This window comes from Fragaria vesca, linkage group LG6 (genome assembly GCF_000184155.1).
Source record: "Fragaria vesca subsp. vesca linkage group LG6, FraVesHawaii_1.0, whole genome shotgun sequence".
Classification (NCBI taxonomy): domain Eukaryota; kingdom Viridiplantae; phylum Streptophyta; class Magnoliopsida; order Rosales; family Rosaceae; genus Fragaria; species Fragaria vesca.
In genome coordinates this window covers 25125345-25139336 of record NC_020496.1, presented here as the reverse complement: position 1 = coordinate 25139336, position 13992 = coordinate 25125345, and the positions used below count along the sequence as shown (strand labels likewise).

The 13992-nt window shown below is 39.8% G+C and overlaps 3 protein-coding genes across 3 annotated transcripts in view; all 3 read left to right on the top strand.

Annotated features, from left to right (window-relative positions):
• Window positions 1-286: 286 nt before the first annotated feature.
• Window positions 287-5418, top strand: LOC101291067 (ethylene-responsive transcription factor RAP2-12-like). The gene is made up of 4 exons (XM_004303697.1): window positions 287-661; window positions 1785-2722; window positions 2875-2970; window positions 3261-5418. Exons 1-2 carry the CDS (start codon window positions 385-387, stop codon window positions 2681-2683), a joined length of 1176 nt encoding a protein of 391 aa, XP_004303745.1. The 5' UTR covers window positions 287-384; the 3' UTR covers window positions 2684-2722; window positions 2875-2970; window positions 3261-5418.
• LOC101291352 lies at window positions 3010-5890 on the top strand. The gene is made up of 2 exons (XM_004303698.1): window positions 3010-5254; window positions 5404-5890. Exons 1-2 carry the CDS (start codon window positions 4694-4696, stop codon window positions 5536-5538), a joined length of 696 nt encoding a protein of 231 aa, XP_004303746.1. The 5' UTR covers window positions 3010-4693; the 3' UTR covers window positions 5539-5890.
• Window positions 5891-13222: 7332 nt separating this feature from the next.
• The window catches only part of LOC101290782 (GDSL esterase/lipase 5-like), a 6095-nt gene continuing 5325 nt past the window's right edge, over window positions 13223-13992 (top strand). The window contains exons 1-2 of the mRNA XM_004303696.1: window positions 13223-13583; window positions 13762-13883. Of these exons, the coding sequence (XP_004303744.1) occupies window positions 13295-13583; window positions 13762-13883 (411 nt within the window). The 5' untranslated portion in view covers window positions 13223-13294. The remainder of the gene's footprint in view (window positions 13584-13761; window positions 13884-13992) is intronic.

The window sequence follows — 13992 nt, the reverse complement described above, 5'->3', positions numbered from 1 at the left end:
CTTGCTTGTTACTCTTCCTATCTCCATCATTTTCACTTCGAAGTAAATTTCTCATTACATAAACCAAGTCACCACTCATGAACCCAAATCATACATGCATTCACTTCGTTCACTTCCATTTTCCGGACAGTAAAAACAGAGGAGGTAAGTTCAAGCAGCACACAAGGGCACTCTGTGAATCTCCAATTTACCCGAGGACATACACGTAAAATCTTAAGCTCTCGCCAACCCCCTCATCCTCAGGAATATATAAATATAAGCATAAACCCCTCAAGTAAATAAAAAATTAGTCTCGCTTGCTTTCGATTCACTACCCAAAAACCAAGTCCAACTCATTTCTGCAACAATCTTTCAACCAATTTCAACTCCCGAGTCCTCTCGAAAATGTGTGGAGGTGCTATCATTTCCGGTTTCATTCCTCCGACGCGGTCCCGGCGAGTCACTGCCGACTTCCTCTGGCCCGATCTCAAGAAATCCAGCTCCGGGAAGAGATTCTCCTCCGGCGGCCGGCCTCTGAGGTCCGAAATCTTCGGATTGGACGACGATTTCGAGGCTGATTTCCAGGAATTCAAGGACGATTCTGATGTGGACGACGATGAGGATATGCTCGATTCCAAGCCCTTTGCTTTCTCCGCCGGAAAGCCCTCTCCTGCTGCTCGCGGTAAAAATCACCTCTCTTTTATTTCTGAGTTTTTTTTTTTACATCTGATTTTGTGGTGATTGAATGTTTCTGATGATTTGGTGGATGTGAAATTTTATAGTGATCTCCCTGTGTTTTATTATAGTGATCATGTGCTAGGAAGTTTGTTCATTTTTTGTTTTTGATTTTAATTTTTTTTCTCTGTTTATTTAAGAGCTTTTGTGGCTTTAAAGTGAATAGAGTTGCTTTTGTTCCAGGAATTCGTTTCTCTGATCATTCTGTGGAACTGTATTTTTTTTTGTTTTTGAGAAAAAGTTCTGTCAATACAGAAATGATTGAAAATGGCTGTTCACCTCAGATTTGACCTGCTTGATTGTTTTCTCTTGACCTTGATGAGAGATTTGTCTTGCTGGCTATGGAAAGATCTCGGTGATTTTGTTTGATTTTGATCAGTAATTTTATAATGGAATTCATCACTGTAGCTCTTTCCTGTTGTTCTTTTACCAACTGAAATTGTGTAAAGTTTATCTGAGGGAAATAATCAATTAGATGTGGTTCAAGGTTTGCAACTAAGAAATTAATGGTGCACAGAAATTTTGGACAAATTAAAGTTCAAAATTTTTTCTTTTTCCGAAACAAATAGAACTTTTGTATGGATTTTGTTAGTACATGTTTATTTTCTAATATATGCTTCCAATTTATCTTTCCTTGGTATCATGTTATGATTATGGTTGTGATAATATGAAGACATGAAGGTGTTTTACTGGGTTGATGTCTGTAAGATCGGATCTTGGATTATTATGATGCATGTATTCACGGTTATATGCCGATGGGGCGGAGCTTTTTATTATACCGGATAAAAGGATCTAACCCTTGAGTTTTTAGAATTTCCTTAGAAATGGTAACTGCTCTTTTGATAATCTAAGATGTTACAACACTTGGTGATTGAATTAGGTTTTACGTATACCATTAACCTCATTGTCAGTTTCTCTGTAAATTTGTTAATAGGTTGTTTTTAACGATTGTTAGGCTGTGTGCCTAAATATCTTCTGAATCCTTTTGATCGATACCTGAGTCTTCTCTTTTTATGTTAAAAGTGTTATTTGATTGTGTTTTGACATAAATCTCTTTCTAATTCTTGAAGGACCAAAGACAGTGAAATCTGTGGAGTGCAATAGTCAAGCTGAGAAATCTGCAAAAAGGAAGAGGAAGAACCAGTACAGGGGAATTCGTCAGCGCCCATGGGGCAAGTGGGCTGCCGAGATCCGAGACCCAAGGAAAGGAGTCCGTGTGTGGCTCGGAACTTTCAACACTGCTGAAGAGGCTGCAAGGGCCTACGATGCTGAGGCACGTAGAATTCGTGGCAAGAAAGCCAAGGTGAATTTTCCTGAAGAAGCCCCTCGTGCTTCTACAAAGCGTGCTGTCAAGGCGAATCCTCAGAAAGTGCTACCCAAGACAAACTTGGACAATATGCAGTCTAATCTGAACCAGAACGTCAATTTTGTGAATGGCTCGGATCAAGAATACTACAATTCTATGAGTTTCCTGGAGGAGAAACCCCAAACTAACAACTTTGGTTACATGGACTCTGTCCTTACCAATGGTGACTTTGGGATGAAATCGTCCACTGTAGCTGACCCTGCTGCTCTGTATTTCAGTTCTGATCAGGGAAGCAATTCCTTTGATTGTTCTGACTTTGGCTGGGGAGAACAAGGCTCAAGGACTCCTGAAATCTCATCTGTTCTTTCTTCTGTTCTGGAAGAAAGTGAGAACTCATTGTTTCTGGAGGATGCTAACCCAACCAAGAAACTGAAGGCTAACCCTGAGGGTCTTGTGCCTGCTGAGAATAATGTTGCCCCAAAGACACTCTCTGAGGAGCTGTCAGCTTTTGAGATGAAGTATTGTCAGACACCATATCTTGAGGGGAGCTGGGATACTTCCATTGATACCTTTCTCAATGGTGATATGACCCAGGATGGTTGTAACCCAGTGGATCTTTGGAGCTTTGATGACCTTCCTTCAATGGCTGGGGGAGTTTTCTAAGCGCACCAGCTTTTCAAGTTTATGTAAATAAAGCTACATGTTAGTGAGTTTCATTCTCTATTAGCCTCAGTAGTGTTTCGCATTTCGTTTCATATTTGGTCTCAAACTATTCGACGTGAGAACCTGGTCCTGGTTTCTTATACTTTGGCGTGAGAACCTGGTCCTGGTTTCTTATACTTTGGTGCTTGCAGGAAGGGTTTCGCTGCAGTGCAAGCAGTTGAACATGCATAAGGCTTGTGTGAGGAGTCTGTTAAGCTGTAGCTGCTGGTGTTTTGGGGAGTATATAGGTATTAGGTTTACTTCTACCTTTAAAGACTTGTTTCTTGCTAAACTTGATGTTTGTACTGATGTGATGGGAATGTGTGCTGTGGCGATACTGAAACCTGATGATTGTGAACTTTGATCTGTTTAATTTATGGTCTTTTCTTATAACAAGAGGCCCTCAAATTTTGCACATAATATTGCTATTTTTTTTCTTGCGTAGTTTGGTGTCCATTGCCTCTTGCTTGATTTGTCCATGGCTTCAAGAGGCTGCTTTACTTACTCTTGTTTTACTTGATTCTTGGCATCACATCAGCGACTGGTAACCGCGGTATACCTCAGCCATGTGAAGAGTTTCGTGCATGTTTGCCACTTGTTGCTTCTGAATATGGTTTTGAGTGAGGTGTACGACTGCCATGCGGCTAATGGTTCTGGTGGCGGGTGTGGAGCTCTGATGTCATCTGGAGCCATAGCTCCATACTTGAGGTGTCAATGGGGTCAACAGTACTGGATCGCAATGCCTTGGTAGTTGGACCCTTCACCTCATATATGCACCGGCAGCTCAGAATAGTCAACATAAGCTTGGTGGCAACATAAGCTTTTTGCAGAGAAGATGAGAATAGCGACCACAAGACCTGAGTGAGCTTTCTATAGTCACATGTTTCTGCGCAGAAAGCTCAGGATGAGGAGAATTTGGAGGACCAATTAGGTATGAGGGGACCATTGTTGCATTTCATGGGTGCTGGATGTGATCCGAGGCTTTGAGCATATTAAGAATGTGGTTTTTGAATTTGGGGTGGCCTTGGTTTTTGACCTTTAACTAATACTAGGGAAAGGGAAGGGGAAGGTGTACCTAACAGACCAGGTTTTGGTGCATTTTAGTGATTTCACGGTCTTCGCCTGCCCAAAATGAGTGTGCTGTAGAACAGTCGTAACCTCCTGTCAACCAAGCATACAAAATAATTGGCCTAAAAAGCTTGTTCTTTAGAGACCCCGAGAGATTAAAGTGGGATCATCCTCGTGCCAAATGATAGTGAGGATGCTGGGATATGCTGTGGTACGGGTACCTCTGATTCCAACTAAGAGATGAAGGTCTCCCATTTGTGACCCTTTTATGTACAACTTCAAGTACTAAAACGGAGAATGAGTTGGTCTAAGGTACATTAGTGCACCCACATTGAGCAACTAGTTAATTTGAGACTAGACTTCTCCATGCATTCATAAGATAAGTCGAGACTATATCGAACTAGTCTACTTGAAATATCGATGTATATATATTAGATGTATCGCAAAACTTCTCCTACAGAATAACTTCGTCTAGCAGATGAACATTTGTTCAGTTCAGCCTTTAGAGTCGCAGATGGGGTATTTCTCTCATCCGCCTAGAATTATTCGGTAGAGTCGAAAGTGGTGGAGGGTCGACTCAAAAGTGAATTTGTGTTGCTTGCTAGGGAAAGTAGAGGGGAAAGGGAAGGATAGTCTACCGAGTCCTGCCTGTCTTCTCGGGTAAACCAAGTCACAGAAAGCCTCTAACAAGCTCTAGCTTTCTCTACAAAGCTGCTGTTGTGAAGGCCCTGGTATAACTCTAGAAAGGAATAAAGCAAAACACAAAGCTACAGTCTAAAGAAAGACATCAAATTCTCGCTTCTTGTACAAGTAGTACCATTTAATTTAACAATGATGAACTGATGATAGCTTATAATTGTATGATAAACTCCCCCAAACATATGCCTAAGATGTTGTTCTGCCATGGATGTCATCAGTTCATTACAAAATTCAGAACACTCGTGTTTCCAAAAGCTCTGCCATGCATATTCTTTCAAAAGGTCCTGTTTATTTCTCCTCCTCTTTCTTCTTTTACCAGTTGTTTTTCTGGGTGTAGCTACATTGATCATAATCTTCGTCATGAAGCCCCAAAAGCCAGTTTTTTCGCTTCAAGACGTAAACGTGGATTCATATAAGCTCAATGCCTATTCGGGTTCAACCCTGTTTGTTTCATCAGTAATCACATTGACCCTGAATGCTCAAAATCATAACAAAGTCGGCATCTGGTATACCCCTTCCCACCTAGAAGCTCTCTATGATGGAGTGCCTATAGGAACAATTCGGATTCCCGGGTTTCTTCAACCTGCTCATAGTAGTAATGTGACTATGCAGACGAGGCTTTTGTTTCCATGTGTGAATGCCAGCCAGATTGTGACAGAGGCTTCATTGCAAGAGGATTCCAGGAAAACAATGTTTCAGATGAAAATATTGGGTGATGTTGGAGCTCACCTGCTGGTATTTCACATTATTCTTTTGAAGATCAAGGTTAGTTCCATATTGATGCACTCCTACTGTGACCCCCAACCACGTACTGTATTATATATTTCTATGCAAGGTTTTGAATTCCTGATTTTCGAGTCTATATCCAGCATTCTTTCCATTTGATTGTTTAATCATAATTCATATTCTTGTAGGTTGGTCTGGAGTGTGACATGAATATTGATTACAAGGAGCTGACCAACAGAAATGAAGTTCACAACACCATTGGATCTTTTCCTACCAATTCCCAGTCCATGTTCATGAATTGCACATTGGCTTTGAACATATAGAGGTGAAGTAACAACTATGTAGATAACATGAGTTTTCTAGTGACTGGCTAATTGTACGTGTAGTTGAATAACAGTATAGAGTTGTTCAAATGTAGATAACACCTAATCAACAACTATGAACTCTTGAAACCAATCAAGTCCAAGATTCATGTTGTTTGATGGGATTGGTTTACCAATTTGGCAAATACTCGTAATTTTGTGCGCCGCTTTTCTGGTATGAAACGACATCACTCGATCACATCGATCAAATTAAGTGAACAAAAATTTTATACTGGTTGCTTTGTCCATTCTATTGCATCACTTCACTTTCTGATATTTAAGATATGATCAACTTTTTGTTGTTTGGTCTGTGAAAGTAATGTTCAACTAATTAATCATGCATGTCTCATATCAGTAGCTTTGCCAACACACAAGGCTTAATTAGACGCTCATGATGTATACAATAAATTGGTGGTGGTAAAAATGTGGTCGGGTGGGACTATCACTCCGAGGCCAGGAGCAACATGGGTATGGCCTCTCCTTATGAGGTGTTTTTCACTTGCGGAGGATCAAATCAGTGACCTCCTATTACCAGGAGTGTCACTATAACATTCGCCCAACAAGCAGACCCAGCATGCTTTCCACTGGACCAAACCCCATGGGTTGATGTATACAATAAATTGATAACACTAAGAACAAAAATTCTGAATAAAATAAATTCTTACAAATTAGGTTCAGGGCTTGCAGAATAAACTTGAACCAAACAATGAAACCGGAGAAAATCTTCACTGCTTTTGAGAAGAAATTCAATCTAAACTGTAAACCAAACTTATACCTAAAATACGATTGAGATAGATTGTGACGTCATTAAGATTTTTCTTTTTTAATCAAGATAACTTCATTACAAAACGAAGATTAGGTTGGGTTTGGAACCTAGAGTAGAGAGAAAAGTAAAAGCCAAGCTTGTTGATGAGTTATAAGGAACAATAACACGCATGCGACCGATAGAGTAAAGGCATATCGAGAAAGCCGAACTGTGCAAATCGGAAAATCTATATGAACCCTTAAGAACTCGTTACCATGCACACATCACAAAAATGACACACCAACGAACTCTAAAAGACCCAGCCTGACACACATAAAAAGACAGCGCGCCAACTCAACAACTAACCAACTTCATAACTAGAAGGCCCAACAACCAAATGACTGAAAAAACCCAAAAAAATAGGCCCAAATGAAACAAACCCTAGTTAACTAAACTAGACACAACAAAGGGGACTATGGCCGCCACCCACCATGGTGGCCGTATGTGCCATGTCATCATTGTGGTGATCTTGACATTTTATGTGGTGATCTTGCCCGATGGCCCTGTTTCAATCCACTTGATGTAATAGTCCACTGCCACAATGACATATTTGAGTTGCTCGAGAGCGGTAGCCGGTAGTTGGTAGCTTTTCAACGAGCCTCCAGCCCCCACTGTGCAAATGTCTATGGAGCCATGTGGAGGATTGACATCGCGATGGGCAGGGAGTAGCCTGATTTGCATACAAGTGACACTTGTGACATTCCGCTGACCCTCTGTCTGCCATTGCCCCCATATTGGGTCAGAAGTAGCCCGTTCTTAAAGCCTTATGGACCAACGATCTTGCCCGTGCATGGTTCCCGCAGACTCCCTCGTGTATTGATTATGCAAGATCATCTTATCTGGTATTGTTAGCCAAAGCAAGGCATAACTTGTCCAACTTATCTTGTATCCAATTACCTTATAGAGGTTCTAGTTAGAACACTCGGCTTTCTTCTCTCAGATGCTCTATAGCACATCTCCTAGGAGGTTGGTTTCGCCTTGTTCCATTGTCACACATTTGAGATTTGAGAAACAATATCCTCTCCGGTATAATTTTCCCTCCATAATACATTATCTGACGCATCAAGATTGCAACTTTCGAGCCTCTCTTCTGTTCTTCAGTAATGCTCCCCGCTCATGACCTCGATGATATGATCCATTCAAGTTGGAGCTCCCGGGTCAGTCTCGATGGCAAAGATCTCCGTGATCATCCTACTGATACTTGGTTTTTCCAATGTTTCCACTTTTGCCTTGTTGGGATCTAGCTGAGAGCTTCCTCGGTAAGTGTTTCTTGGAAAATGTTGTAGTATATCGCAACAACATACCCTTTTGTGTTCGTATGTGACTTGAATTATCCATAAATTAGTACGGGTCTCCCTCCGTGTTGTAACTCAGGTTCAATAGCTTCATTGCGTTGGTCCGTATAGCCTGCGTGATTGCCCTGCTTGGTGGGAGCAACTGAAGATGAAACATGAAAGACGAGGAAAGGAGAAGATCCGAAGCTGGGAGAAGATGAAGAAATAGCTCAGGGAGAATTTCCTTCCATTCAATTATGTTTGTACTCTCTACCAGCGTTTACAAAATCTAAGGCAAGGAGAGCGAACTATGGATGAATACATTGAGGAGTTCTATATGTTGGTGGCTAGAAATAACCTAAATGAGCATGAAGAACAACTGGTTGCGAGGTATATTGGAGGTCTGAGAGAAAGTTTGCAGGATGCTCTTAATCTTCACACTTTTTGGTTTGTATTTGAAGCACATCAGCGAGCTGTAATCATTGAGAAACGACTGAGCAAGTCTAGTGCTCGGCCACATACCAGAGCTGGTACCAACGCAGTAAACTATCAAGCACCATTCAATGGTCAAGAATTAGCAAAGGGTGGTCAATTAGGGACTCAAAGTTCATCTGCAGCAGCTGGAAACCGCTCGAATACTTCAGGACTAGTAAAGCAAGGTCAAGAAAATGCATCCCAACTTCGTTGTTTCAAGTGTGGAGAACCAAATCACAAGTCCTCTTACTGCAGAGGAGCGTCGAGTAGCCGTTTGGATAAAAACAAGCAACTCATGATTGAAGGAGAGGAAATCCATGATGACATCGGAGATCCCATCTTTGATGAAGAAATGGAGGAATACAGCGAAGACCTGGTGTATGGAGACATCAGTGAGGCTTTAGTTATTTGTAAGAGAATACTAATGCCTAAAGAAGAAATTGAGGAAGATTTGTTGCAGCGAAATATATTTCATACCACATGCACCATTGGAGGCAAGGTCTGTAAATTGATAATTGATGGAGGTAGCTGCGAGAATGTTGTTTCAACTGAAGCAGTAAAGAAGCTCTAGTTAAAGCAAGTGAAGCATCCAAAACCTTACAAGCTCTCATGGTTCAAGAAGGGTAACGAGGTAATCGTTGATACTCTGCCTTGTATCATTCTCTATTGGAAATAAGTATTTGGATGATGTTTGGTGTGATGTAGTTACAATGGATGCTTGTCACATCCTTCTGGGAAGACTGTGGCAGTATGATAGAGGTGATATCCATGATGACAGAAAGAATACCTATACTTTTTGGAAAGATAAAGTGAAAATAGTATTAGCACAAATGAAGGATGATGGTTTTCCAAAACAAAGGACAACGGCAAAGGGAGACAATTTTCTTTCAGTCACCAACTTCCTGTAAGAAGTTGGAGTATGCTTCGCTTTAATTGCAAAAGAAGGCAGCCATATCTCATCTATTCTGGAAGAAGTAGAGCCTCTAATCGAAGAGATCACATATGTCTTACCAGAAGATCTTCCACCAGGGTTGCCGTCATTGAGAGACATTCAACACCAGATTGATCTTATTCCCGGTGTTAGCCTTCCACATAAAGCAGCCTATAGAATGAATCCAAATGGTGTTCTAGACTTGACCTCTCTTCCAAATCTAAACAAACTGAGCTAGAGAGCAGATGAAATGGCTGACTACATCAAGTTCATCCATGAAGAAGTGAGGAAGAGGATTGAAGAGAACAATCTAATGTATAAGGCTGCAGCTGGTCAACACCAAAGAAGGGTAGAGTTTGAAGAAAAGGATGTGGTGTGGTCAGTTTTGGCAAAGAACAGGTTTCCTACCGAAGCTTACATTAAACTCAAAGACCATAAAGTTGGTCTTTGCAAAATTCTCAAGAAGATAAACGATAATGCTTATCAACTACAACTTCTTAGCCATGTAAAGAGAGCAAATGTCTTCAATGTCAAGCACCTCAATCCTTACAAACTCGAGGACGAGTTTTCTACAACTCGGGGAGAATGAAATAGTAAGTAATTACTATGGAGAAACTTAAGAATTCTCCTAGAGCCCAATGTTTCATTAAGTGTTGTTTTATTGTCTTTATCTTTTTATTTGTCATCATTCTTGTGTTTTCTGTAGTCTTTAGCTAGAGGGTTCTGGAGTCTTAGTGCATGTATTATGGGTAGTTGAGTAGATAGTTGGTTTGGGTTATTTAAAGGAGTTGTAGCTAATGTAATTCTCAGTTCTGAAAATTCAAAAACATCAGTTTATCAAAAACCTAGTCTTTTCCGCTCTAAGGGTTCAGTGTACGTTCAACCCTTTTAGCTATCCCTAGTTACTTCTAGTCCTGATCCTACTAAGGGCATGCATCAATTCTTCTATCCGCTGGTTGCACTCTCGGGGTGTTATGGCATGCTATCCTTTGATCTTGCTAGGATGTGATTGTTGTTGCCCTATCCTTAGTTTCCCCATGTTCTATCCTTCGGGACAATGCACTCATGAGGGTCGCGTTGTTAATCTCCAATTGCTTTTGCCTTGCCATAGCCTCTTCATGATCCTTCCTCTAGTCCCTTTCTAACTAGGAGATATGCGCTTTTATTGCTTCCACTATCTACGCCACTTCCTTCGAGTTTGGATATCCTATATCTCCATCAGGAGTCTGTTCCCGCTGCTGATCCCCTGTGATTCTTGAACTTCCCGCGGTACCCAGTGGGTTTGTCCCGAATACAGTGTGTTGTAAGTCCCTTAATTCTAACTCATCACCTGCCCTTTGCTCATCTTGCTCAGCCATTGAGACACGTAGACTTTTAGTAAAGATAAATTACTATAGACGTCGCCAAATATTTATGCGTAATACCGTAGGGTCAACAGAAGCTCGGCAAGTGTCTGTAGTGGTCCCTTCCTCTTAGCATCGTCAACTTGCGGGTAAGGGAACGACCGAGACTTGTTTGATCTTTCCCTCTCCGATGGTAAAGTGGTAGGTAAGTGTAATTACTGACGTCGTAATTAATGTTCCTGAAAGATTAACTATTGGGCTTCATTTATAAATTATAACCCTGTATCGTCTTGCTTTTCACTTGCGAATCAATGTATGTGGGACAAATTAACTGTTTTGGTATCCATATAGATCTAACATTTAGTACCTTGGTCTAGCTCATCTAGTGGTGAAGCCAAACTTTAGGATTAAGGGGGACCATTGTGTACAATGATCACAAGATGAAGGCAATTGACCAATTTCAAATGATAAAATACATATAGAGGAAACTCAGGAAAGAAGTTTTGTGCATAGCTCGGCCTCTGAGCTCATCCTCGACCCACTTTGCTCATATGTACTCATGGCTACTGGGACGAGCACTCAGTTGGTCTATGAGCCTGGTAACCATACTATTGTTGTCGTCTACATAAACTAGATTGAGGCTTTCAATATCTATAGGATGAAGAAGTATAAGGTCTTGAAAGTAACTCTCATTATTTATAGGCGGAACCATTTTCATTTAAATGTAGGCATGATACATCACATCTTTATATAAATTGAAATGATAGTTGATGGCTAGCTTAACCGGCCAACTAGTTTTATAGAACAGATCGATTGGAAATCTAGATCAAAGTCACGACTCGATCATTGTTATATGAAACTGAGTTTTAAGTAAACATAGTCTATTTAGATTAGAGTCATGTGAGCATCTTTTATATAATTTCTTTCACTTGTTCTGTTATTGATCTTTTAACAGTAAATCAAATCTCCATGTGTCTCAATTATCAAAACGCAAATCACGATTGCTATTATATTACTCTTACAAAATTGTTTAATTATCACAAATGGGGAAATATGCCATGATTGTCATCTCATAATTATACTTCGAAAGTTGTTTTTCCCTTCTTCTTTTGGTACGAGTTCATGACTTTTTTCCGCCTTTCACAACATTAAGGCATCTCTAACTATTGGTCTATAACCCAAATCTAAATTCAAATTTTAAGCCAACTAAACCTATAAATATTCATATGAGTTTTACATCTCTAACTCATGGAGTTAAGACCCAAACATATTTTAATTTTTATATCATTGTTTAATCATAAATAGAGTAAAAACCCAAACATATTTTAATCATTAATTATTTTATATTAATAAACTATGACACTATCCCACGCCCACGCCCACGCCCACACCCACTCACTCATTAATTATAGGTTTTGGCCATATTTAGTTGAGTCAAAATATGACACATTTTAAGTAAATCCTATTTTAACTCAACTTAGATAATGGGTTGGAGATTAACTACCCTATGTTTTTTTTTACTACCCTATGACTTTCATTTGTTCAAATCTCTACTATATTAAAAAACCAGACCTTCACCAATTTTATGAATTCCCCAAATCATCCTTAGTGGTAGAAAGTGCACTAAATAAAAAGATACATCAAAGAGGGTTATTCTTGTAAAATACCAATAAAGAAAAGAAAATGTATCCTTGAACTACCTATAATATTCTTGATTGATTAAAAATTCAAAATATGTCTTCTAATAGATGAAAGACAAATTAGTAATTGTCAATATTGGAAACAAGAAAAAAAAAATAGAAAGAAAGATGCTTAAATGTGGGAGGTGGGAGAGAAAAATGGGGAGGGAAGTGAGACTTTGAGCATAAGCGAAAAAAATAAAAAATTCACACAATTAATTTAACAAAGCAAATTGACACAAGACTCTCATTACACATCTAAAAGGTGATAAGGTTTTTTTTTTTCCTTAAATAAAATAAATGATTAGGTGATATTAGTTCCTCAGAAGCAGACGATGTAGTGAGCACATCTCACCCTTTAGCCTGAAGGCGAGGGGTCTGCCACACTCTGCTTCTCTTTGTTTTTTTTTCCTTTTGTTGTGTGATAAGGTCTTTTTTGACACTTCTCAGTTTGCTAAAACCTTAAGGATCGAGATTATTAATTTATTATATCACCATACATCAAGCTCTACCGGTGATATCACACAACACGTACGTACCAATATTGTTTCAACTATATCATCTTCGATGATTTATGTATATCATAGTTTATTACGTAATGTTTGGCTAACACCTATATTAGTCAGTGGAAATGTGAAATAGCCTAATTAATTCTCGTGAACCATGATGAAAGTCATATGAGATGGGAGTTAATAGGGTCAACTGTAGCTATTGCTTAGGATCAACGATTGATAGAAATTGACTTCTCTTAATCTATAGGGAGCAGCATTACAACTCAACACGTTCACACCCCCAGCAACCCGCCGATATTCCTTGTATTTTCTTTCGGCATTTGCTTGCTCAAAACCAACAAAAGTGTTGAACTTGGGGCAAACTACACACGATTAAAGTTCCTTCTGGGCAATAGCTGGTTCAAAGTTCAACACCAAATATTAGTTTCAGCCAAATGGGCATTTTTCTATTTCTCGAATTAATTTGACTTGCGAAGTCCCTCGTGTGGTCGGCAAAGTCTTTCTTATTCGATTGAGAATTAACAAACCCTTTAGACCAGACTAATGAACTTGTCCCACACCCCTTTTGCTATCGATCATTTTCGAAAATACTAGATGTTAATATTCGGCTATTGTTTTGTTCATTCCATTCCAAGTAAATAGAAACAAAGTTTCTGTGCCTCTCTAGTACGTGGGTCAGATATAAATTCGACAACACATATGGCAAGGCCGAGCTTTGTCTCCCTCCTTTTCTTCATTCATGCACTGCTAGTATTCACTAGAACTTGTTGTTTTGGATTAAGCAAATCCCAGCCACATTCAGAGAAGCCTCATCATCGCCATGGAGTTGCTTTCTTCATCTTCGGAGACTCTTACTTGGATGCAGGCAACAACAACTACATCAACACTTCAACTCTCGACCAGGCCAATTTCAGGCCTTATGGAGAGACATACTTCAAGTTCCCAACTGGAAGATTCTCCGACGGGCGCTTGATGTCGGACTTTATTGGTGAGAGATTTGCAAATCTTTGTTAATGTTGTCCTTGGTTGTACAAATCACTTTGGTTAGCTAACTTATATATTGTCTGTCTGCTTGATTGTGAGTTCTGTGACTAGCTAGCTAATCATGTTATCTCATTCAACATATTATAATCTTATATACAACATTATCACTATGAACTGCGCAGCCGAGTATGCTCACCGGCCATTGATTCCGCCGTTTCTGCAACCGGGGTTTCACCAGTATCCCGGCGGAGCCAACTTTGCATCTTCAGGAGCCGGTGCTCTGGTTGAGACGTTTCAAGGCTCGGTACGCAAATGTTTTCGCATTCGATGAGAATCTATAAAATTACATTGGATCTGTAATGTGATTGGAATATGCATGCCTATATATAGTTAATGTAGCTAGCTTTTTTTTT

Coding starts and splice junctions, on each gene's coding strand:
- LOC101291067 (XM_004303697.1), top strand. CDS start 385: ATGTGTGGAGGTGCTATCATTTCCGGTTTCATTCCTCCGACGCGGTCC. Junction 662..1,784: donor GCCCTCTCCTGCTGCTCGCG/GTAAAAATCACC, acceptor TAATTCTTGAAG/GACCAAAGACAGTGAAATCT.
- LOC101291352 (XM_004303698.1), top strand. CDS start 4,694: ATGGATGTCATCAGTTCATTACAAAATTCAGAACACTCGTGTTTCCAA. Junction 5,255..5,403: donor TTATTCTTTTGAAGATCAAG/GTTAGTTCCATA, acceptor ATATTCTTGTAG/GTTGGTCTGGAGTGTGACAT.